Below are 25,526 nucleotides of genomic sequence, written 5' to 3' on the forward strand. Positions count from 1 at the left end.
CCATAGAGAAACGTTGGAAAAATGTAAACATTTCAGGGAAATAAAACAAACAAAAATTGTAAGATTGTTTATTAAATCCAGAAATGTCCTATACAGCATATATATAAAAAATGAATATTTCAATAAGGCATTTTGGTCATTTGATTCAGAATGTGTACACTTGTTCTAAAGGAACGTGATATTCCCTCAATAACTCTACCAAGACATTTGGATATTTTTCTATACTTGTAAATTGGCTATAGAAAAGAAGAGGCCCTCTGAGACATGTGTCCAGGATCATAGTGATAACATCACTCCATCACTACATTCCAAAGGGCTCGTTCCTAGCTTGGCCCTAGATCTGTTAGTGCTGTATATTATTAATGCCCAGTGGAGTTGGCTATAGATGACAAACAGATCTGGGACCAGGTTAACTTGTTCCAGCGTAATCGCACACAAACTGGTCTCTGCATTAGAGGGCATGAAAGCTTACTTGACGGTACCATCCTACCCACCATGACAATAGCACAATATTTATCTAGGAAAATGACACAATAGCACATGTCATCCTTACGACGTTACAATGACGTGAATCTTTCAATATAAGTATTTCTCAACTTCGTTGACAACAACAACATTTTGACAAACGTTGGAATATCGTTAAGCATTTTAGGACTACGAAGGGGCCGTTTGAGACAGGCTGTCCGATGTCTGCGAGCTTCCTTCAAGCGCAGAGAGAAAACCAGTTCCGGGGGGGCGCACATTCATAAAGCGTCTCAAGAGCGTCCGTGTATTCTTACTCATTGGGATCTAAAAGGCCAGACTGATCCTAGGTCAGTGCTCCTGCTTTGAGACGCGTTATGAACACACGCCCCCTTGGGGGTTTCCAGTGCCAGCACATCCCCAGAGTGAGTGGTCCCAGCGGTCAGTCAGTCAGGTCCAGTACAAGCCCTACACAGTTTTCCTGGCCGTGAGCACTCTCACGATGGAGCCCACTCCTCCTGCAGAGAGAGCCTAGAACACACAGAGAAAGACACACAGTATGAACACAGTGAATGCAAAGAACAGCATTATATCAGCAGCTTGCGGGACACCCACTGGAGAGGTTTGTCATCACTCGATGGAATTCCTCTCTCCTGCTAATCAAATAGCTTGTGTGTTTATCTGGTCAGCTTTTGGTGTCTCTGGATAGACTGACAACGTTCTCAAAATAACGTGTTTTAGGGTGCGGTTTTTGGAGGCACTTGCTTTCTGGACCGTTACTGACGTCTGTGAGATGTGCGTCATGCCCACTCGCTGCCGCGTGTGTAGGTGTCGCATGTTTTGACATGAACAACATGGGTTCGTGGTAGGCCTATCTATTTAAAAACAGAAGCCTAGAATGTAATGACTATAGTGATGCATAATTGCAATGCAGTTCACCCCCGTCTGCAAATAAAAAATGCGTTCATCTGTTCAGGTTTTTGGTCTCTGGATATAGAAAAAACCTCCCACAGGTCATTTTTTTGTCCGGTGGGGCATTACAGGTACAATATTTAAATTAATATCAATTCATATTCCTCCCATGGGCCTATTTCCCTTGGGATCGTGGCACTTCCATTTACAATTAAATGTTTTGATAGGCATTTTTACATTTTACATTTAGGTCATTTAGCAGACGCTCTTATCAAAAAATAAAATAAAAGGATAGTGATCCACTTTAAAATGACAGCTGGTGGAGACTTGGTGGGACACAAACACAGGATGTCATTCAACCAACCGCGTCATTGTCTGGTGTCAGGGGGTCAAAGGTGAGCAATGGTAGTGAGTGCACACATCTTCATACTTTTCTCTCGTACTGGTCCCCCGTGGGAACCCCCCCCCCTCTCCCGTGTAGGCTGACTAATCTACCAGCTCACGTTTGTTGCTTATGTTTTAGGCCTAGTGCTTGTTTGACTCATTATGTACCTTGCTCTAATTGACGGCGTTACTTGAAAGGATTTGAAGCTTAGTTTAAGAGTTGGGGAAAACAGGGCAGCGGGTCATGAGATCTGCTGACTGCTGTTGAAGATTTGACGCACAGACCCGCCATAGACTATAGGCGCAGCGGCGCAGTTGATAGGATGCTGTACCTTGGATACTGCGGATCGCTGGCTGCATATTCATATTACGATGCATAATTGCCATGGTAATTTGGAATGTTCAGTCAATTAGCATATCTATTAGGGATCCCCATGGCAGCAGCTACTCTTCCTGGGGCCTGGCAAAATTAAGGCAGTTATACAATACCGAATTCACAACACACTAAGTGAGTGCCCTCAGGCCCATACACCACTACCACATATCTACAACACAAAATCCACGTGTACGTGTGTATTCCATGTTTGTTAATTTCATGTGTAACTCCGTGTTGTTGTTTGTGTCGCACTGCTTTGCTTTATCTTGGCCAGGTCGCAGTTGTAAATGAGAACTTGTTCTCGACTAGCCTACCTGGTTAAATAAAGGTGAAATAAAAAATGTATTAAAAAATGTGTGCATATGTTATCGTGTGTGTGTATGCATGTGTCTGTGCCTATGCTTGTTGCTTCACAGTCTCCGCTGTTCCACAAGGTGTATTTTATCTGCTTTTTAAATCTGATTCTACTGCTTGCATCAGTTACCTGATGTGGAGTAGAGTTCCATGTAGTCATGGCTCTATGTAGTACTGTGCGCCTCCCATAGTCTGTTCTAGACTTGGGGACTGTGAAGAGACCTCTGGTGGCATGTCTTGTGGGGTATGCGTGGGTGTCCGAGCTGTGTGCTAGTATTTTAAAAACAGACAGCTCTGTACCTTCAGCTTGTCAACACCTCTTACAAAAACAAGTAATGAGGAAGTCAGTCTCTCTTCACTTTGAGCCAGGAGAGATTGACATGCATGTCATTAATGTTAGCTCTCCGTGTACTTTTAAGGGCCAGCCGTGCTGCCATGTTCTGAGCCAACTACAATTTTCAGAGGCCCCCCTCTTTGTGGCACCTGACCACACGACTGAACAGTAGTCCAGGTGCTACAAAACTGGGGCCTGCAGGACCTGCATTGTTGATAGTGTTAAGGCAGAGCATCACTTTATTATGGACAGACTTCTCCCATCTTAGCTACTGTTGTTTCAATATGTTTTGACCATGACAGTTTACAATCCAGGGTTACTCCAAGCAATTTAGTCACCTCAACTTGCTCAATTTCCACATTATTCGTTATGATATGTAGTTGAGGTTTATGGTTTAGGGATTGATTGATTTGTCCCAAATTTAATGCTTTTAGTCTTGGAAATATTTAGGACTAACATTCCTTGCTACCCATACAGAAACTAACCGCAGCTCTTTGTTAAGTGTTGCAGTCATTTAGCTGACGTGTATAGCGTGGAGTCATCCGTATACATAGATATAATGGCCTTACTCAAAGCATGTTGTTAGTAAAGATTGAAAAAAGCAAGTGGCCTAAACAGCTACCCTGGGGAATTCCTGCTTCTACCTGGATTATGTTTGAGAGGCTTCCATTAAAGAACACCCTCTGTGAACACCCTCTGTTAGACAAGTAACTCTTATCCACATTATAGCAGAGGGTGTAAAGCCATAACACATACATTTTTCCAGCAGCAGACTATGATCGATTCATGTCAAAAGCTGCACTGAAGTCTAACAAAATAGCCCCCACAATCATTTTATCATCAATTTCTCTCAGCCAATCATCAGTCATTTGTGTAAGTGCCGTGCTTGTTGAGTGGCCTTCCGTATAAGCACGCTGAAAGTCTGTTGTCAATTTATTTACTGTGAAATAGTATTGTATCTGGTCAAACACAATTTTTTCCAGAAGTTTACTAAGGGTTGGTAACAGGCTAATTGGTCAGCTATTTGAGACAGTAAAGGGGGCTTTACTATTCTTGGGTAGTGGAATGACTTTAGCTTCCCTCCAGGCCTGAGGGCACACACTATCTAGTAGTCTGAAATTGAAGATGTGGCAAATAGGAGTGGCAATATCATCCGCAATTAGCATCAGTAATTTTCCATCCAGATTGTCAGACCCCAGTGGCTTGTCATTGTTGATAGACAACAATCATTTTGTCACCTCTTCCAAACTGACTTTACAGAATTCAAAAGTACAACTCTTGCCTTTCATAATTTGGTCAGATACACTTGGATGTGTAGTGTCAGCATTTGTTGACGTTTATCTTGCCAATGAAAAAGTCATTAAATAAGATGGCAATATCAGTGGGTTTTGTGATAAATAAGCCATCTGACTCAATGAATGATGGAGCCGTGTTATCTTGTTTCCCCAAAACGTCATTTAAGGAGCCCCAAAGCTTTTTTACTATCTATCTTTATATCATTTATTTACGTCTCATAGTACAGTTTATTTGTATTTGTATTCAGCTTTGTCACATGACTTCTTAATTTGCAGTACTACTGCCAATCAGTTGGGCTGACAGACTTATTTGCCACACCTTTTGCCTCATCCCACTAAACCATACAATTTTCAATTCCTCATCAATTCAAGGGGACTTAACAGTTTTTACAGTCATTTTCTTAACAGGTGCATCCTTATTATTAACTGAAATAATAACATTTCATAAATGTGTCAAGTGCAGCGTCAGGTTGCTCCTCATTACACACCCCAGACCAGAAAATATTATTTACATCATCAACATATGAATCCCTACAAAACGTCTTGTATGACCTCTTATACACTATATTAGGCCCAGCCTTTGAAACTTTGGTTTTCCAAGATATGGCTATTATATTGTGATCACTACATCCTATGGATTTGGATACATGTTGAAGATTTCATTCCTGTGTTGTTTGTAAATACCCTGGCAGGTTGACTGATAACCTGAACCAGAACCAGTTTACAAGACCTGGCTACAGTTTGAAGTTTTTTCTTGAGTGGGCAGCTTGATGATAGCCAGTCAACATTTAAAATCACACAGAAAATATACTTCTCTGTTGATATCACATACAGCACTTGGTGGTCTATAGCAGCTTCCCACAAGAATACAGTTGAAGTCAGAAGTTTACATACACTAAGTTGACTGTGCCTTTAAACAGCTTGGAAAATTCCAGAAAATGATGTCATGACTTTAGAAGCTTCTGATAGGCTAATTGACACCATTTGAGTCTCTTAGAGGGGTACCTGTGGATGTATTTGAAGGCCTACCTTCAAACCTGTTTGATATCATGGGAAAATAAAAATAAATCAGCCAAAACCTCAGAAAGAAAATTGTAGACCTCCACAAGTCTGGTTCATACTTGGGAGCAATTTCCAAATGCCTGAAGGTCCCACGTTCATCTGTACAAACAATAATACGCAAGTATAAACACCATGAGACCACACAGCAGTCATACCGCTCAGGAAGGAGACGCCTTCTGTCTCCAAGAGATGAACGTTTCATGAGCTCTGTCAGAAGGAATGGGCCAAAATTCACCCAACTTATTGTGGGAAGCTTGTGGAAGGCTACCTGACACATTTGACCCAAGTTAAACAATTTAAAGGCAATGCTACCAAATACTAATTGAGTGTATGTAAACTTCTGACCCACTGGGATGTGATGAAAAAAATTAAAGCTTGAATAAATCATTCTCTCTACTATTATTCAGACATTTCACGTTCTTGAAATGAAGTGGTGATCCTAACTGACCTAAGACAGTGAATCTTTACTAGGATTAAATGTCAGGAATTGTGAAAAACTGAGTTTAAATGTATTTGGCTAAGGTGTATGTAAACTTCCGACTTCAACTGTATCATTAGTCAGGCTTTAGCATGCCCACACACCCTGTAAGTGCTTCCAGCCATTCACCAATAAGGAGAAGTCTTACCTTTTCGTGCCACAGCAGCAGTGTAGCACTGCTGTTTTCAGAAGGCTTCTCAAAACCCTTGTAGATGTACTTCATGAGCAGGTCAACGCCGTTCTTATCCAGAGACTGAACAGCCTTCTCAATGTCACTACTCTTGAAGGCGCTCAGCACTTTAAGCACCAGGGCCTCAGCACGATCCTATAAACACACACTTTAGTATCTTCTGCTAAGGAAGTACACACTTTCACATGCCTCGACTCTGTATGATGTCACGATGTGTGAACCGCAGACTCTACAGTTCAGTTTTGAGGAGATGGAACCTCAAAGTGTATGTTGAGGAACACAGAGGAAAGTTGTGTTTAACATTGGGCTGTTATTAATGCTCAAAACGGATCTATTGTGTTGTAATGAAGACTCACCTTAACATTTTGGTTTTTGGTGTTGATTGGAGGATTCTTCAGCACAGCCTGCAGGGCTTCCATCAGGTTGCCTGTGCATCACAGTGTTAAGGAACACAGACAGAGAGACAACACAGTTTAACACTGATGAGACAGTCATGGTCGGCTTGATTCACCTCTTCAAATCAAGTTGCTTTTATGTTTCAGAAACTCAATGACTAACTGACTTGTGGAATCCACTTCCTACCCCCCAATTTGTCAGAACCTGCATTGAGGTAATAAACAGAACCTGCTTCAGGTAACAAAATTTTAGGCCTACCACCACTAAACTTCTACTGAATAAAACACCAAATCTGACTGCACTACGTGTATTGTATTTTCTCCTCAAATATATAACGATTCAAATAAATAAGAGCACCACGCCCTGAATTGAAGTGACACGCGCAAAGGCATATACTTGATTCTGCAAAATCATACCACGACTTGCCAGATGGTCTGTGCATTGCAACATTTTGGAGAAAATCTGTATCGGCTTCACGCCACTTTATCAAATGTAAATGTGCACGTATTAAATCAAATCAATGTAAAAGGATATTGTCTGATCAGCGAATCCACTTCTGCTTCATCTGGACCGACCTGACTCTCTCCATTATCCTCATCATCCACGAATTTGTTCTCGTCGTACTCGTCAACGTCCACCTTCCTGAATTGGTTCGAATCAGTATTTTTCGACATTTTGACGATATGGTTTGTTGTTTAAAGAAGAATACTGCAATCTGTCTGTGCTCCTTTTACAGTAAAATAATTCCTGGTTTAATTTCCTGTCTCGCACTGACAGCTTCACTTCCGCATAGAGGGCGCTTTCTAGTGGTTGATGTATGATTTGTATAGTTGGAGCAGTACTCATAAATAACAGTAGATGGTGGTAGAGGTCAAGAAAACACTATCTCTCTACCTAAGTGAAAAGCTAGGCTAAAACGCCTGCATTTTGGAGCTGCCTTACTCAAGAAAGAAAAAAAAGAGACCATGTTTGTATTCGGCTTTTTTTTTTTTTTTTTAAACGTTGTATGCAAACTGATATGTGACACGTATTAATGCCAAAATAGTATGCAAAACAGGCAACGAAAAAGTATATATACAGTGGGGCAAAAAAGTATTTAGTCAGCCACCAATTGTGCAAGTTCTCCCACTGAAAAAGGCCTGTAATTTTCATCATATGTACACTTCAACTATGACAGAAAAAACGAGGGAAAAAATGCAGAAAATAACATTGTAGGATTTTTAAATGTATTTATTTGCAAATTGTGGTGGAAAATAAGTATTTGGTCACCGACAAACAAGCAAGATTTCTGGCTCTCACAGACCTGTAACTTTAAGAGTCTCCTCTGTCCTCCACTCGTTACCCGTATTAATGGCACCTGTTTGAAATTGTTATCAGTATAAAAGACACCTGTCCACAACCTCAAACAGTCACACTCCAAACTCCACTATGGCCAAGACCAAAGAGCTGTCAAAGGACTCCAGAAACAAAATTGTAGACCTGCACCAGGCTGGCAAGAGTGAATCTGCAATAGGTAAGCAGCTTGGTTTGAAGAAATCAACTGTGGGAGCAATTATTAGGAAATGGAAAACATACAAGACCATTGATAATCTCCCTCGATCTGGGGCATCACGCAAGATCTCCCCCCATGGGGTCAAAATGATCACAAGAACGGTGAACAAAAATCCCAGAACCACACGGGGGGACCTGCAGAGAGCTGGGACCAAAGTAACAAAGCCTACCATCAGTAACACACTACGCCACCAGGGACTCAAATCCTGCAGTGCCAGACGTGTCCCTCTGCTTAAGCCAGTACATGTCCAGGCCGTCTGAAGTTTTCTAGAGAGCATTTTGATGATCCAGAAGAAGATTGGAAGAATGTCATATGGTCAGATGAAACCAAAATATAACTTTTTGGTAAAAATTCAACTCGTCGTGTTTGGAGAACAAAGAATGCTAAGTTCCATCCAAAGAACATCATACCTACTGTGAAGCATGGGGGTGGAAACATCATGCTTTGGGGCTGTTTTTCTGCAAAGGGACCAGGACGACTGATCCGTGTAAAGGAAAGAATGAATGGGGCTATGTATCGTGAGATTTTGAGTGAAAACCTCCTTCCATCAGCAAGGGCATTGAAGATGAAACGTGGCTGGGTCTTTCAGCATGACAATGAACCCAAACACACCGCCCGGGCAAAAAAGGAGTGGCTTCGTAAGAAGCATTTCAAGGTCCTGGAGTGGCCTAGCCAGTCTCCAGATCTAAACCACAAAATCTTTGGAGGGAGTTGAAAGTCCGTGTTGCCCAGCAACAGCCCCAAAACACCACTGCTCTAGAGGAGATCTGCATGGAGGAATGGGACAAAATACCAGCAACTGTTATGCTGGTGAATGAGGACCCAAAAGCGACTTAACGAAAACAGAGTCTTTATTCCAGTATAAGACAAAAGTAATAATCCTGGATATAACAAGGAGAAAACAAAACAGGAAAAACTTAAATCCACTCGTAGTAGCGAGGACTGACTGGAGACTCGACCATAGACTGCAGGTTGCTTAGGGAAGGCACCGACCGTAGCAGACTAAGACACCTGCTCACACGCAGCATCTGAAGAAGACAAAACACGACAGGGCGAGACCAGGACACAGAACAGCGAACATCATACAAGGATCCGACAAGGACAGAAGCGGAAAACAAGGGGAGAAATAGGGGCTCTAATCAGAGGGCAAAATAGGGGACAGGTGTGAAAAGAGTAAATGAGTGAGTTAGGAGAATGAGGAACAGCTGGGAGCAGGAACGGAACGATAGAGAGAAGAGAGAGAGGGAGGGGGAGAGAGAGGGATAGAAAGAGGGAACGAACCTAATAAGACCAGCAGGGGGAAACGAACAGAAGGGAAAGCACAAGGACAAGACAATATATGACAAAACATGACAGTACCCCCCCACTCACCGAGCGCCTCCTGGCGCACTCGAGGAGGAACCCTGGCGGCAACGGAGGAAATCATCAATCAGCGAACGGTCCAGCACGTCCCGAGATGGAACCCAACTCCTCTCCTCAGGACCGTAACCCTCCCAATCCACTAAGTACTGGTGACCACGTCCCCGAGAACGCATGTCCATGATCTTTCGTACTTTGTAAATAGGTGCGCCCTCGACAAGGACGGGGGGGAAGACGAACGGGGGCGCGAAGAAAGGGCTTGACACAGGAGACATGGAAGACAGGGTGGACGCGACGAACATGTCGCGGAAGAAGCAGTCGCACAGCGACAGGATTGACGACCTGGGAGACACGGAACGGACCAATGAACCGCGGAGTCAACTTGCGAGAAGCTGTCGTAAGGGGAAGGTTACGAGTGGAAAGCCACACTCTCTGGCCGCGACAATACCTAGGACTCTTAATCCTACGTTTATTGGCGGCTCTCACAGTCTGCGCCCTGTAACGGCAAAGTGCAGACCTCACCCTCCTCCAAGTGTGCTCACAACGTTGGACAAACGCCTGAGCGGAGGGAACGCTGGACTCGGCGAGCTGGGACGAGAACAGAGGAGGCTGGTACCCCAGACTACTCTGAAACGGAGATAGCCCGGTAGCAGACGAAGGAAGCGAATTGTGAGCGTATTCTGCCCAGGGGAGCTGTTCTGCCCAAGACACAGGGTTTCTAAAAGAAAGGCTGCGTAATATGCGACCAATCGTCTGATTGGCCCTTTCTGCTTGACCGTTAGACTGGGGATGAAAACCGGAAGAGAGACTGACGGAAGCACCAATCAAACGACAGAATTCCCTCCAAAACTGTGACGTGAATTGCGGACCTCTGTCTGAAACGGCGTCTAACGGGAGGCCATGAATTCTGAACACATTCTCAATGATGATTTGTGCCGTCTCCTTAGCGGAAGGAAGCTTAGCGAGGGGAATGAAATGTGCCGCCTTAGAGAACCTATCGACAACCGTAAGAATCACAGTCTTCCCCGCAGACGAAGGCAGACCGGTAATGAAGTCTAAGGCGATGTGAGACCATGGTCGAGAAGGAATGGGAAGCGGTCTGAGACGACCGGCAGGAGGAGAGTTACCTGACTTAGTCTGCGCGCAGTCCGAACAAGCAGCCACAAAACGGCGCGTGTCACGCTCCTGAGTAGGCCACCAAAACCGCTGGCGAATAGATGCAAGTGTACCCCGAACGCCGGGGTGGCCAGCTAACTTGGCAGAGTGAGCCCACTGAAGAACAGCCAGACGAGTAGAAACAGGAACGAAAAGAAGGTTACTAGGACAAGCGCGCGGCGACGCAGTGTGAGTGAGTGCTTGCTTAACCTGTCTCTCAATTCCCCAGACAGTCAACCCGACAACACGCCCATCAGGAAGTATCCCTCGGGATCGGTAGAAGCCACAGAAGAACTAAAGAGACGAGATAAGGCATCAGGCTTGGTGTTCTTATTACCCGGGCGATAAGAAATCACGAACTCGAAACGAGCGAAAAACAACGCCCAACGAGCTTGACGTGCATTAAGTCGTTTGGCAGAACGGATGTACTCAAGGTTCTTATGGTCAGTCCAAACGACAAAAGGAACGGTCGCCCCCTCCAACCACTGTCGCCATTCGCCTAGGGCTAAGCGGATGGCGAGCAGTTCGCGGTTACCCACATCATAGTTGCGTTCCGATGGCGACAGGCGATGAGAAAAATAAGCGCAAGGATGGACCTTATCGTCAGACTGGAAGCGCTGGGATAGAATGGCTCCCACGCCCACCTCTGAAGCGTCAACCTCGACAATGAATTGTTTAGTGACGTCAGGAGTAACAAGGATAGGAGCGGACGTAAAACGCTTCTTGAGGAGATCAAAAGCTCCCTGGGCGGAACCGGACCACTTAAAGCACGTCTTGACAGAAGTAAGAGCTGTGAGAGGGGCAGCAACTTGACCGAAATTACGAATGAAACGCCGATAGAAATTAGCGAAACCTAGAAAGCGCTGCAACTCGACACGTGACCTAGGAACGGGCCAATCACTGACAGCCTGGACTTTAGCGGGATCCATCTGAATGCCTTCAGCGGAAATAACAGAACCGAGAAATGTGACAGAGGAGACATGAAAGGCGCACTTCTCAGCCTTCACGTAGAGACAATTCTCTAAAAGGCGTTGGAGTACACGTCGAACGTGCTGAACATGAATCTCGAGTGACGGTGAAAAAATCAGGATATCGTCAAGGTAGACAAAAACAAAGATGTTCAGCATGTCTCTCAGTACATCATTAACTAATGCCTGAAAAACAGCTGGAGCATTAGCGAGACCGAACGGCAGAACCCGGTACTCAAAATGCCCTAACGGAGTGTTAAACGCCGTTTTCCACTCGTCCCCCTCTCTGATGCGCACGAGATGGTAAGCGTTACGAAGGTCCAACTTAGTAAAGAACCTGGCTCCCTGCAGAATCTTGAAGGCTGACGACATAAGGGAAGCGGATAACGATTCTTAACCGTTATGTCATTCAGCCCTCGATAATCCACGCAGGGGCGCAGAGTACCGTCCTTCTTCTTAACAAAAAAAAACCCCGCTCCGGCGGGAGAGGAAGAAGGCACTACGGTGCCGGCGTCGAGAGAAACAGACAAATAATCCTTGAGAGCCTTACGTTCGGGAGCCGACAGAGAGTATAGTCTACCCCGAGGGGGAGTGGTCCCCAGAAGGAGATCAATACTACAATCATACGACCGGTGAGGAGGAAGGGAGTTGGCTCTGGACCGACTGAAGACCGTGCGCAGATCATGATATTCCTCCGGCACTCCTGTCAAATCACCAGGTTCCTCCTGAGAAGAGGGGACAGAAGAAACAGGAGGGATAGCAGACATTAAACACTTCACATGACAAGAAACGTTCCAGGATAGGATAGAATTACTAGACCAATTAATAGAAGGATTATGACATACTAGCCAGGGATGACCCAAAACAACAGGTGTAAAAGGTGAACGAAAAATCAAAAAGGAAATGGTCTCACTGTGGTTACCAGATACTGTGAGGGTTAAAGGTAGTGTCTCATATCTGATACTGGGGAGAAGACTACCATCTAAGGCGAACATGGGCGTGGGCTTCCCTAACTGTCTGAGAGGAATGTCATGTTTCCGAGCCCATGCTTCGTCCATAAAACAACCCTCAGCCCCAGAGTCTATCAAGGCACTGCATGAAGCAGCCGAACCGGTCCAGCGTAGATGGACCGACATGGTAGTACAGGATCTTGATGGAGAGACCTGAGTAGTAGCGCTCACCAGTAGCCCTCCGCTTACTGATGAGCTCTGGCTTTACTGGACATGAATTGACAAAATGTCCAGCAGAACCGCAATAGAGGCAAAGGCGGTTGGTGATCCTCCGTTCCCTCTCCTTAGTCGAGATGCGAATACCTCCCAGCTGCATGGGCTCAGTCTCTGAGCCGGAGGGAGGAGATGGTTGCGATGCGGAGAGGGGGAACACCGTTAACGCGAGCTCTCTTCCACGAGCTCGGTGACGAAGATCTACCCGTCGTTCTATGCGGATGGCGAGTGCAATCAAAGAGTCCACACTGGAAGGAACCTCCCGGGAGAGAATCTCATCCTTAACCTCAGCGTGGAGTCCCTCCAGAAAACGAGCGAGCAGCGCCGGCTCGTTCCAGTCACTAGAGGCAGCAAGAGTGCGAAACTCTATAGAGTAATCCGTTATGGATCGATCACCTTGACATAGAGAATCCAGGGCCCTAGAAGCCTCCCTACCAAAAACTGAACGATCAAAAACCCGTATCATCTCCTCTTTAAAGTTCAGGTAATTGTTAGAACACTCAGCCCTTGCCTCCCAGATAGCTGTGCCCCACTCTCGAGCCCGACCAGTAAGGAGTGAAATGACGTAAGCAATCCGAGCTCTCTCTCTTGAGTATGTGTTGGGTTGGAGAGAGAACACAATATCACACTGGGTGAGAAAGGAGCGGCACTCAGTGGGCTGCCCAGAGTAACATGGTGGGTTATTAACCCTAGGTTCCGGAGACTCTGAAGACCAGGAAGTAGCTGGTGGCACGAGACAAAGACTCTGAAACTGTCCTGAGAGGTCGGAAATCTGAGCGGCCAGGGTCTCAACGGCATGACGAGCAGCAGACAATTCCTGCTTGTGTCTGCCGAGCATTGCTCCCTGGATCTCGACGGCAGTGTTACAAGAATCCGTAGTCGCTGGGTCCATTCTTGGTCGGATCCTTCTGTTATGCTGGTGAATGAGGACCCAAAAGCGACTTAACGAAAACAGAGTCTTTATTCCAGTATAAGACAAAAGTAATAATCCTGGATATAACAAGGAGAAAACAAAACAGGAAAAACTTAAATCCACTCGTAGTAGCAAGGACTGACTGGAGACTCGACCATAGACTGCAGGTTGCTTAGGGAAGGCACCGACCGTAGCAGACTAAGACACCTGCTCACACGCAGCATCTGAAGAAGACAAAAACACGACAGGGCGAGACCAGGACACAGAACAGCGAACATCATACAAGGATCCGACAAGGACAGAAGCGGAAAACAAGGGGAGAAATAGGGGCTCTAATCAGAGGGCAAAATAGGGGACAGGTGTGAAAAGAGTAAATGAGTGAGTTAGGAGAATGAGGAACAGCTGGGAGCAGGAACGGAACGATAGAGAGAAGAGAGAGAGGGAGGGGGAGAGAGAGGGATAGAAAGAGGGAACGAACCTAATAAGACCAGCAGGGGGAAACGAACAGAAGGGAAAGCACAAGGACAAGACAATATATGACAAAACATGACAGCAACAGTATGTGAAAACATTGTGAAGACTTACAGAAAACGTTTGACCTCTGTCATTGCCAACAAAGGGTATTTAACAAAGTATTGAGATAAACTTTTGTTATTGACCAAATACTTATTTTCCACCATAATTTGCAAATAAATTAATGACAAATCCTACAATGTGATTTTCAACTTCAGTTGAAGTGTACCTATGATGAAAATTACAGGCCTCTCTCATCTTCTCAGTTGAAGTGTACCTATGATGAAAATTACAGGCCTCTCTCATCTTTTTAAGTGGGAGAACTTGCACAATTGGTGGCTGACTAAATACTTTTTACCCCACTGTATATACAGTACCAGTCAAAAGTTTGGACACACCTACTCATTCAAGGGTTTTTCTTTATTTTTACTATTTTCTACATTGTAGAATAATAGTGAAGACATCAAAACTATGAAATACACACATGGAGTCATGTAGTAACCAAAAAAGTATTAAACAAATCAAAATATATTTGAGATTCTTCAAAGTAGCCACCCTTTGCCTTGATGACAGCTTTGCACACTCTTGTCATTCTCTCAACCAGCTTCTTGAGGTAGTCCACTGGAATGCATTTCTGCAATCAGTTGTTTTGTGACAAGGTAGGGGTGGTATACAGAAGATAAACCTATTTGTTAAAAGACCATGTCCATATTATGACTTTTTGGATTCCTTTCTCTGCAAGTTGAACGAGTGGATAACTCAATTCGATGGCGCCAACTAAACTGACTTTTTGGGATATAAAGAACGATTTTATCTTACAAAACGACCATGCCATGTTGTAGCTGGGACCCTGTGGATTGCAAATCAGAGTAAGATTTTCAAAAAGTAAATGAATATTTAATCGCTATTTGTGATGTCAGGTGTTGATTGAAAAATATTTTGTGGGGCGCCGTCATCAAACAATCGCATGGCACACTTTTGCTCTCAAGCCTATTGTAAATCGGACAATGCAGTTAGATGTACAAGACTTATAAGACACTTGTATGTACCTAAATGTTTAATATACATCATTTTTATGATTATTTATTTGAATTGCCCATCCTCCAATTTCACCGGAAGATGTCGACAGGTGTCCCGCTGATCGGACGCCTAGCCCTAAGAAGTTCAGTCAATCCGGAAAATTTCAAGAGCAAAAACCATCACGCGCAATGATGAAAATGGCTCTCATGAGGACCGGCACGGGAAAGTAAGATCCAAAGATACATCTGCTGCAGAGGATAAGTTCATTAGAGTTAACTGCACCTCAGATTGCAGCCCAAATAAATGCTTCACAGAGTTCAAATAACAGACACATCTCAACATCAATTATTCAGAGGAGACTGCGTGACTCAGGCCTTCATGGTCGAATTTCTGCAAATAAACCACCACTAAAGGACACCAATAAGAAGAAGAGACTTGCTTGGGGCAAGAAACACGAACAATGAACATCAGACCGGTGGCAATCTGTCCTTTGGTCTGGAGTTCAAATTTGAAATTTTTGGTTCCAACCTCGGGGTCTTTGTGAGACGCAGAGCAGGTGAACGGATGATCTCCATATGTGTGGTTCCCACCGTGGAGGAAGAGGTGTGATGGTGTGTGGGTGCTTTGCTGGTGACTTCGCTTAGTGGGACTGTCCTTTGTTTTTCAACTGGACAATGACCGAACACACCTCCAGTCTGTGTAAGGTCTATTTGACAAAGCAGGAGATTGATGGAGTGCTGCGTCAGATGACCTGGCCTCCACAATCACCCAACGTCAACCCAATTGACATGGCTTGGGATGAGTTGGACCACAGAGTGAAGGAAAAACAGCCAACAAGTGCTCAGCATACAGTATGTGAGAACTCCTACAAGACTGTTGTGAAAGCATTCCAGGTGAAGCTGGTTGAGAGAATGCCAAGAGTGTGCAAAGCTGTCATCAAGGCAAAGGGTGGCTACTTTGAAAATATATTTAGATTTAACACGTTTTTGGTTACTACATGATTCCATATGTATTATTTCATGGTTTTGATGTCTTCACTTTTATTCTACAATGTAGAAAATAGTAAAACATTAAGGAAAACCCTTGAGTAGGTGGGAGTAGGTGTGTGCAAACTTTTGACTGGTACTGTATATATATATTTTTTTTTGCTAAACAGGTGTACCAATAAAACGTTATGAATGCGTTTAGACAGGCAGCCCACTTCTGATCTTTTTTTCACTAATTGGTTTTATGACCAGTCACATAAGATCTTTTCACAGCAGCCCTTTTTCAGAGCTGATCTGAATGGTCAAAAGACCAATTAGTGGAAAAAAATATCAGAAATTAGCTGCCCGTCTGAACGCAGCCTATGAGCCACATAAATAAGAAGTATTATTGAGGTTGCATAGTGACCATTTGAGAATAAAAATAAACAAGGTATCGTTGTATATTAGACAAAATCCATGTGAATAATTTTGGGGCGGCAGGTAGCCTAGTGGTTAGAGCTTTAGGCCAGTAACCGAAAGGTTGCTAGATTGAATCTCTGAGCCGACAACGTAAAAATCTGTTGTTCTGCCCTTGAACAAGGCAGTTAACCCACTGTTCCTAGGCTGTCATTGTAAGTAAGAATTTGTTCTTAACAGACTTTTCTAGATAGGTAAAGTTTAAGTAATAAAAAAATATGCAAAAAATATGCTGTGTCAGATCAAATGTATTGAGTGTACTGTCACTCTAAGGTGTACTGTCTCTCTAAGGTTAGATTTGACTGTGCTTTATTTCAGTTTCATAGCCATTTGTAGGGTTACTGAAGATGGTGGGTACTTTTATTTGTCCTGTTACACACTTGTATAAGTGTGTAATGCAAATGTGTTTTTTGCATATCCCAACTCCCCCGAGACACCCGCAGAGAGTGGCTTCACAGACAGGGTCACCATTTTGCAGCACCCCTGGAGCAATTGGGGTTAAGTGCCTTGCTCAACTGCATTGCAACAGATTTTTAACTTTGTCAGCTCTATAATTCAAACCAGCAGAATTTTTGTTACTGGCCTAACGCTCTAACCCGGAAACTATGGTGTGAGAGAGAAGAGGGAACTTCCCTCTCAATTATAGGTGAGAAATTCCCAGGTAGCCTATTGAAACACATTGCTTAAATGAGGAATGACGAAATTCCAATGTAGCCTATTGAAATGTATTGCTTAAATGAGGAATGACGAAATTCCCAAGAAGCCTATTGAAACATGTTGCTTAAATGTGGGTTCCTAGCTAGAGGTAGGACGTTCTATGAGTCCTGTATGCCATACCACTGCCATAAGCCTACCCCTAACCACTTTCAATACAACGAGGACCCCGCTAACCATCAGCGGACAATGAAGTATGCTAAGTTGAGAGCCTAGTCAGCCTAGTCAACTAGGTTAACAGAGGGTACTGTGACATAACATGAGTCAACTAACACATTCCTGCTCCAGTTTATTCCAGTTTATGAATGGAATGGATACTGAGTGTTTAGGTGATTCACTTAAGTGTTAGTAGTATGTGTTATTAAATATACATTTGAAAACCAGGAAATAGGGGTGAAACAGTGAGTCAGCATTCAATTTCTACAGTAAATGACAAGAGTGTGAGTCTTTGAAGTTTTTACTAGGGGAAATGCAGGAGCATATGTCTAGACAGCTGGTTCACAGACAAAAAGGTCTTAGAGCTGAGTCATTGTTTTTGTAATGATCTCTTTCCGGTCTACCAAGAGCTGTATGTGGTTCCCTTCCTCTTGCACACATAGCAAGCATACAATCCCACAATACAAATACAATCACATTTTATTCACACACGCCGAATACAACAGGTTTAGACCTTACCGTGAAATGCTTACACACAAGCCCTAGAATTGACACTACGGTACCGCTTGCCGTGCGGTAGCAGAGAGAACAGTCTATGACTTGGGTGACTGGAGTCTTTGACAATTTTTAGGGCTTTCCTCTGACACCCCCTACTACATAGGTCCTGGATGACAGGAAGCTTGGCCCCAGTGATGTACTGTGCCGTACGCCCTACCCTCTGTAGGTGAGGGTGATGGTTGGATGCCGAGCAGTTACCATACCAGGCGGTGATGCAACCGGTCAGGATGCTCTTGATGGTGCAGCTGTAGAACTTTTTAAGGATCTGGGGACCCATGCCAAATCTTTTCAGTCTCCTGAGGGGGAAAAGGTGTTGTCGTGCCCTCTTCACAACTGTCTTGGTGTGTTTGGACCATGATAGTTTGTTGGTGATGTGGACACCAAGGAGCTTGAAGTTCTCAACCTGCTCCACTACAGCCCCGTATGGCGTTGGAGTCGTGCTTGGCCATGCAGTTGTGGGTGAACAGGGAGTACAGGAGGGGACTAAGCACGCACTCAATGTTCTAATGCAGATCTTAATTTCTTGACGATATTAGTGCATCAAAAATAACAATGCAATTTACGTGTGCTTATTCTGTCAAAAGTTTGAGTTACTACACACATAGGACTAATTTAAAAGGCAAATAGCAGTTTCATTTGTCATGTAAATAAACATTGACCATCGCACACATATTGTCCAGTCCTTGTGATGCCCATTTCTTTATTAGTATTTGATACTTGTAAACAACATTGTCTACCTGTTAAACAGGAACCCATAACTTTAATTTACATGAAACATTGCTACACTACCGGTTCACAAAGACAGATTTTTAAACACATTCAAACCATTAATGAATCATTGCATTTCCTGGCCCCCTTTTTGAATATATCTCTGTATTGGCAACAGGGCAGTATACTATTTGTTATCTATTATATACAAATAAGTGGTTAACCATTCCACAGGTATAGGTTCACTTTGTTGCATGATATGGCCAGTGGCAGAGTAGCTAAAAGCAACCCAAAGGAAGAGGTTCCTTAGTGAGACACCATCAATGGATTAGGGCCATCCCAATGTGGAATGTGTGTATAATGAGCTTATGGTATGTTGCCAATCCATTTCAGCCTGCCAGCCTGCCAGCCTCTGAGAAATAAAACTTTCCACACAACCACATTTCTTTTCACCCTCACATCACGCCACTCAGTCAGCCATCCCCTGCTTCTCTCCCACTGGGTAGAACAGGGGAAGGGGAGGGGAGCTCTAACATTCCCCCCAACCCCTTTCTCTGCTTCTCTTCCACAGTGTAGGGGGATGGAGAAGGAGGGCCGAAGGAACTGAGCAATTGTGTGAACGCTGTGAATAGTGAGTGAGGTTGCGTATGGAGAGTGTGGGCTCGGGCCAATGGAATTTCACTGATTGACTCACATAAGGAGTGGTGGCGCTGTGGTAAGGCAGGCATGTGCTCCTCATTAGTATAGTGAGTGGTCAGTATCCCCGCCTGCCACGGGTGACCTTATGACCTTTGATCCCACCCAGGAACACATAATTATTTACAATACTTGTCACAGCGTACTTAATTTACATTTACATTTACATTTAAGTCATTTAGCAGACGCTCTTATCCAGAGCGACTTACAAATTGGTGCATTCACCTTATGACATCCAGTGGAACAGCCACTTTACAATAGTGCATCTACATATTTTAAGGGGGGTGAGAAGGATTACTTTATCCTATCCTAGGTATTCCTTAAAGAGGTGGGGTTTCAGGTGTCTCCGGAAGGTGGTGATTGACTCCGCTGTCCTGGCGTCGTGAGGGAGTTTGTTCCACCATTGGGGAGCCAGAGCAGCGAACAGTTTTGACTGGGCTGAGCGGGAACTGTACTTCCTCAGTGGTAGGGAGGCGAGCAGGCCAGAGGTGGATGAACGCAGTGCCCTTATTTGGGTGTAGGGCCTGATCAGAGCCTGGAGGTACTGAGGTGCCGTTCCCCTCACAGCTCCGTAGGCAAGCACCATGGTCTTGTAGCGGATGCGAGCTTCAACTGGAAGCCAGTGGAGAGAGCGGAGGAGCGGGGTGACGTGAGAGAACTTGGGAAGGTTGAACACTAGACGGGCTGCGGCGTTCTGGATGAGTTGTAGGGGTTTAATGGCACAGGCAGGGAGCCCAGCCAACAGCGAGTTGCAGTAATCCAGACGGGAGATGACAAGTGCCTGGATTAGGACCTGCGCCGCTTCCTGTGTGAGGCAGGGTCGTACTCTGCGGATGTTGTAGAGCATGAACCTACAGGAACGGGCCACCGCCTTGATGTTAGTTGAGAACGACAGGGTGTTGTCCAGGATCACGCCAAGGTTCTTAGCAATCTGGGAGGAGGACACAATGGAGTTGTCAACCGTGATGGCGAGATCATGGAACGGGCAGTCCTTCCCCGGGAGGAAGAGCAGCTCCGTCTTGCCGAAGTTCAGCTTGAGGTGGTGATCCGTCATCCACACTGATATGTCTGCCAGACATGCAGAGATGCGATTCGCCACCTGGTCATCAGAAGGGGGAAAGGAGAAGATTAATTGTGTGTCGTCTGCATAGCAATGATAGGAGAGACCATGTGAGGTTATGACAGAGCCAAGTGACTTGGTGTATAGCGAGAATAGGAGAGGGCCTAGAACAGAGCCCTGGGGGACACCAGTGGTGAGAGCGCATGGTGAGGAGACAGATTCTCGCCACGCCACCTGGTAGGAGCGAGCTGTCAGGTAGGACGCAATCCAAGCGTGGGCCACGCCGGAGATGCCCAACTCGGAGAGGGTGGAGAGGAGGATCTGATGGTTCACAGTATCGAAGGCAGCCGATAGGTCTAGAAGGATGAGAGCAGAGGAGAGAGAGTTAGCTTTAGCGGTGCGGAGCGCCTCCGTGATACAGAGAAGAGCAGTCTCAGTTGAATGACTAGTCTTGAAACCTGACTGATTTGGATCAAGAAGGTCATTCTGAGAGAGATAGCGGGAGAGCTGACCAAGGACGGCACGTTCAAGAGTTTTGGAGAGAAAAGAAAGAAGGGATACTGGTCTGTAGTTGTTGACATCGGAGGGATCGAGTGTAGGTTTTTTCAGAAGGGGTGCAACTCTCGCTCTCTTGAAGACGGAAGGGACGTAGCCAGCGGTCAGGGATAAGTTGATTAGCGAGGTGAGGTAAGGGAGAAGGTCTCCGGAAATGGTCTGGAGAAGAGAGGAGGGGATAGGGTCAAGCGGGCAGGTTGTTGGGCGGCCGGCCGTCACAAGACGCGAGATTTCATCTGGAGAGAGAGGGGAGAAAGAGGTCAGAGCACAGGGTAGGGCACTGTGAGCAGAACCAGCGGTGTCGTTTGACTTAGCAAACGAGGATCGGATGTCGTCGACCTTCTTTTCAAAATGGTTGACGAAGTCATCTGCAGAGAGGGAGGAGGGGGGAGGAGGATTCAGGAGGGAGGAGAAGGTGGCAAAGAGCTTCCTAGGGTTAGAGGCAGATGCTTGGAATTTAGAGTGGTAGAAAGTGGCTTTAGCAGCAGAGACAGAGGAGGAAAATGTAGAGAGGAGGGAGTGAAAGGATGCCAGGTCCGCAGGGAGGCGAGTTTTCCTCCATTTCCGCTCGGCTGCCCGGAGCCCTGTTCTGTGAGCTCGCAATGAGTCGTCAAGCCACGGAGCGGGAGGGGAGGACCGAGCCGGCCTGGAAGATAGGGGACATAGAGAGTCAAAGGATGCAGAAAGGGAGGAGAGGAGGGTTGAGGAGGCAGAATCAGGAGATAGGTTGGAGAAGGTTTGAGCAGAGGGAAGAGATGATAGGATGGAAGAGGAGAGAGTAGCGGGGGAGAGAGAGCGAAGGTTGGGACGGCGCGATACCATCCGAGTAGGGGCAGTGTGGGAAGTAATAAATAATAATAATAAATTAATTAATAAAACATGAATTATATGATAACGTTTACTCTGTTGATAGGGATCAATGGCGGACTATAGACAACAGAGCAGAATGCCTCAAGATAAAAACCTAATATTCAATATCTGTAAATCTGACTAAATATTAGCATTTCACTCCACATACTCGTATACTGGTGGGAAATAACCTTCAATCTGGATAACACAAAACAAATGATAAGACTATAGATATGTATCAACCAATATTACCAATACATTCAACACCAAAATATGTTGAAGAATAAGCACAGAGAACCAATCCCCAAAAGAAAACTAGACTCCTCGACTGGCACAAAGGAGGTATGCTTTTCACCACCAGGAAAAGAAACCAACTTGCTAAAGTCGATCAATTATATTGGGCTGACTTGAACTTGAGATGAGTGACGAAAAAGACGCGACAATAGAGAAAGAAAGAAACAAGCTTAAAGGTGCAGTCAGTACTATTGAAACGGACGTTACTCTGAGAGAAATCTTACTTGAAATACAGACTAGATCTCGGCGGGAAAATATGGTATTTACCGGTATTAAAGGGAATGAGGGTGAAGATCCAGCGAGTGTGGTGAAAGATTTCCTGGTTAAAACGCTACAGATCCCAGGTGATACTGTAGAGTAAAATCAAACTTTAGCATGACATAGATTGAGTCAGATTTGCATTCTTTAAGGATAAATAATGGTTAAAAGCCTGAGCAAATGACTTGCTGGCACAAAAATAGACATGAATGATCAGTTCCTGATGGAAATTGCAGAACGGCACAGTTCTCTACCCACTCTTCAAAGTGAGTAGACTAAAATGGAAACGTGTAGCTCTCGATATCGATAACCAACTATTCTGAGACACCAAGACTACCTTTAAAAAAGTCATTTAAGAACAAATTCTTATTTTCAATGACGGCCTAGGAACAGTGGGTCAACTGCCTGTTCAGGGGTAGAACGACAGATTTGTAGCTTGTCAGCTCGGGGATTTGAACATGAAACCTTTCGGTTACTGGTGCAACGCCCTAAACACTAGGCTACCCTGCGGCCGCATGGATATTTGAAATAATACGACGTTTGAATAATGGAACACCCAATTACTATCCATGGTATCCATCATTTAAAAAAAGAGGAAAACAAAACAAATTGCTAAAGACATAAATTACAAATACACTATAGCTTTCTCGATAGGGAATGTTGTAAATTAATTTATATTTGAATTTATTTTTATAAATGGATAAAAGACAGCATTAGAAGAAGGGACAATTATAGAAATAATACTTTTTTTCAAATATAAAGGAACTGGAATACAAAAGTACTCAAAAGCCCGTAATTAGGTGGGAATCAACATGGTAGGGTATAAAAACACAATAAACAGAGGACATAGAGAGCCAGTATGTGGGTATGTGCGGGTGTATATATGGGAGGAGTGTGGTTGTGATTGAATATGGGGTGTGTGTTTTTGTGATTGGAAAAGTGTGGGGGAAATGGAAATGGAAAATTCCAGAGCCCATGTGTGTCTGTGAGCAGGCGTTGTGACAGAGTTTTCTATTTTGTGCAGATATGGGATATACATTTGAAAATAAATGACAAATAGGCTATTCATTTATTGTCCTATCATGATGGAACGGTCCCCAACCCTATACCCTAGACACCCACCTGAGCAACCCACACACTAAGGAGAAGTCCTTATCTGTTTTATAGGCCAAGACAGATAGATAAATGCGGTCAGAGACCGACTAAAGCAACACTGCCCCCTCGAGTCTGAGCCTGCCTGGCAAGTTTGGTCAAACTAAGCCAAAGCCCCCAGGTGGGTGAGCATTATATACAATGAATTTCTCAAAGCTGCTAATGAGAAACTTCACGACCTTGTACCAAGCTGGTGGGAATTCTGGTGGAGATACAGTACATCTGATCTGGCAGACTCACTAAACACAAATGCTTCGTTTGTGAATTATGTTTGAGTGTTGGAGTGTGCCCCTGGCTATTCGTCAATAAAACAATTGTGCCGTCTGGTTTGCTTAATATAAGGAATTTTAAATTATATCTGCTTTTACTTTTGATACCTAACTACACTTTAGCAATTCCATTTACTTTTGATACTTAAGTATTTTTAAAACCAAGTACTTTTAGACTTTTTTTTAGTAGTATTTTACTGGGAGACTTTGACTTTTTCTTCAGTCATTTTATATTAAGGTATTTCTACTTTTACTCAAGTATGACAATTTAATACTTTTTCCACCACTGCCGTAAAGACAGTTGTACATTTGTCCACATGTCGGCGCCAAATGACGACAAATGCGTCTGACCGTCCATACTGTATATGGTCCATGCACGTGGTCCGTTTTGACAAAGCTCTTAAAAAGGAAAGAAGAGAACATTTATATTTATCCTACTGTTTTTACTAAACAAATGTCCATGATTTCTATATATATGGTCCATGCCTTACATACTGGTTATTGCTTTGGAAGTTTACCAATAATGCATTTTCAAAGTAAAATAATATTGTCTTAATATGAATGAGAATAAAAATGAGAAAAACAGCTATATAAATAATAACCATAATAATAGCCCTAATAAATAATTATGAATGATTATTTATTATGTGATATCCAATTGATTGATTTAACCCTTGTGCTTTGCTAGGGGGGGGGGAATGACATCCATTGTGGATTGGGTCTGATTGACACACACAGTTTAAACACACTCAAGACAGTCAAAGAACCAAGTAAAAACAGACCAAACTTTATTTTGTCTTCTCAGACCTTACAGAAAGAAAGAAATACAAGAACATTTCATTTCAAAAACGATATATTTGAGAACTTTTTGTTAAACATATTTCCTTTCTCACAAACAAGCCTTTTCTGTTTCCCTAAGCAGGCATTGTTTTTGAATTCCCAGTAACAGTAACATTTGGATGTGATTTGACCCTATTGGTCAAAATGAGCCATTCAGTCTTTCTCTCCACATGTTGAACACAATGCACATGTGTGCTTTCTGCAGATGTGTTCATTGCATTCTACACAAGTGGTGCTGGTTTTACCGTCCTGGCGAGGGGGGGGCAAATTGTGTAGGCCCTGGAACAATTTTGATTACACTGGAAGCTAACAGTCTACCTTGACTTCCTTATAGTACCTCCTTTAGACTTTCATGTCCTCTCATCTGATGGAGGGGATGGCATACCAGACCCCTCCTTTGAATCCTCTTCACCAAAGAAAAAACGCATTATCTGGATCATCAACAGCATTGTCCCCTATCTCTGAAATGTCTTCTGTCTCTGAAACCTCTTCTATTTCACTGTCACAGTCCAGAATTTGTGACGAGGCTTCATTGACTGACATATTTTTTTTGGAGCTCATTTTTGCAGTGTCTGTGTCAGAGATCTGCTGCTCTTGCACTGAGAAGAAGCTTGGGGAAAGCTCCTTTTCACCCAAACAGAATTATAAAAGTGCAACCAGAACCAGTCAAAACAAAATACATCAAAGACACTTGTTTATTTTGGACCTGTGCAAATATCTATACACATGAAAGCCTCCTTGGTCAAAATTACGCACCAACTCATGTTTGAATACAAAATCTACACACATTCCACAACACATCAGTGTGTCCACATTTTGAAGTTAGGTTTATGACCCTAAATGAGGAAAAGTCATTTCATTTCATGGCGAAAAACAGAGGTAAACTAGTATTTTAGACAACTCAAAAGCAGAAATGGGTCAAATTGACCCTCAACATAACAGGAGGGTTAACAATTTAAAACACATACAAATGTTACAACCCGAAACAGATACATATACATGTACCAAAAACTGTTGAGGATATAAACA

At 44.0% G+C, this 25,526-nt stretch overlaps 1 protein-coding gene across 1 annotated transcript; it reads right to left on the minus strand.

Annotated features, from left to right (window-relative positions):
- Positions 1-54: 54 nt before the first annotated feature.
- On the minus strand, positions 55-7,044 carry LOC124010005 (actin-related protein 2/3 complex subunit 5-like). The gene is made up of 4 exons (XM_046322304.1): positions 6,778-7,044; positions 6,204-6,276; positions 5,806-5,982; positions 55-993 (listed from the first exon to the last, which is right to left on the minus strand). The coding sequence occupies exons 1-4, from the start codon at positions 6,915-6,917 to the stop codon at positions 931-933; spliced, it is 453 nt and encodes a 150-aa protein (XP_046178260.1). The 5' UTR covers positions 6,918-7,044; the 3' UTR covers positions 55-930.
- Positions 7,045-25,526: the final 18,482 nt, after the last annotated feature.

Source organism: Oncorhynchus gorbuscha, linkage group LG22 (genome assembly GCF_021184085.1).
Source record: "Oncorhynchus gorbuscha isolate QuinsamMale2020 ecotype Even-year linkage group LG22, OgorEven_v1.0, whole genome shotgun sequence".
Lineage (NCBI taxonomy): Eukaryota > Metazoa > Chordata > Actinopteri > Salmoniformes > Salmonidae > Oncorhynchus > Oncorhynchus gorbuscha.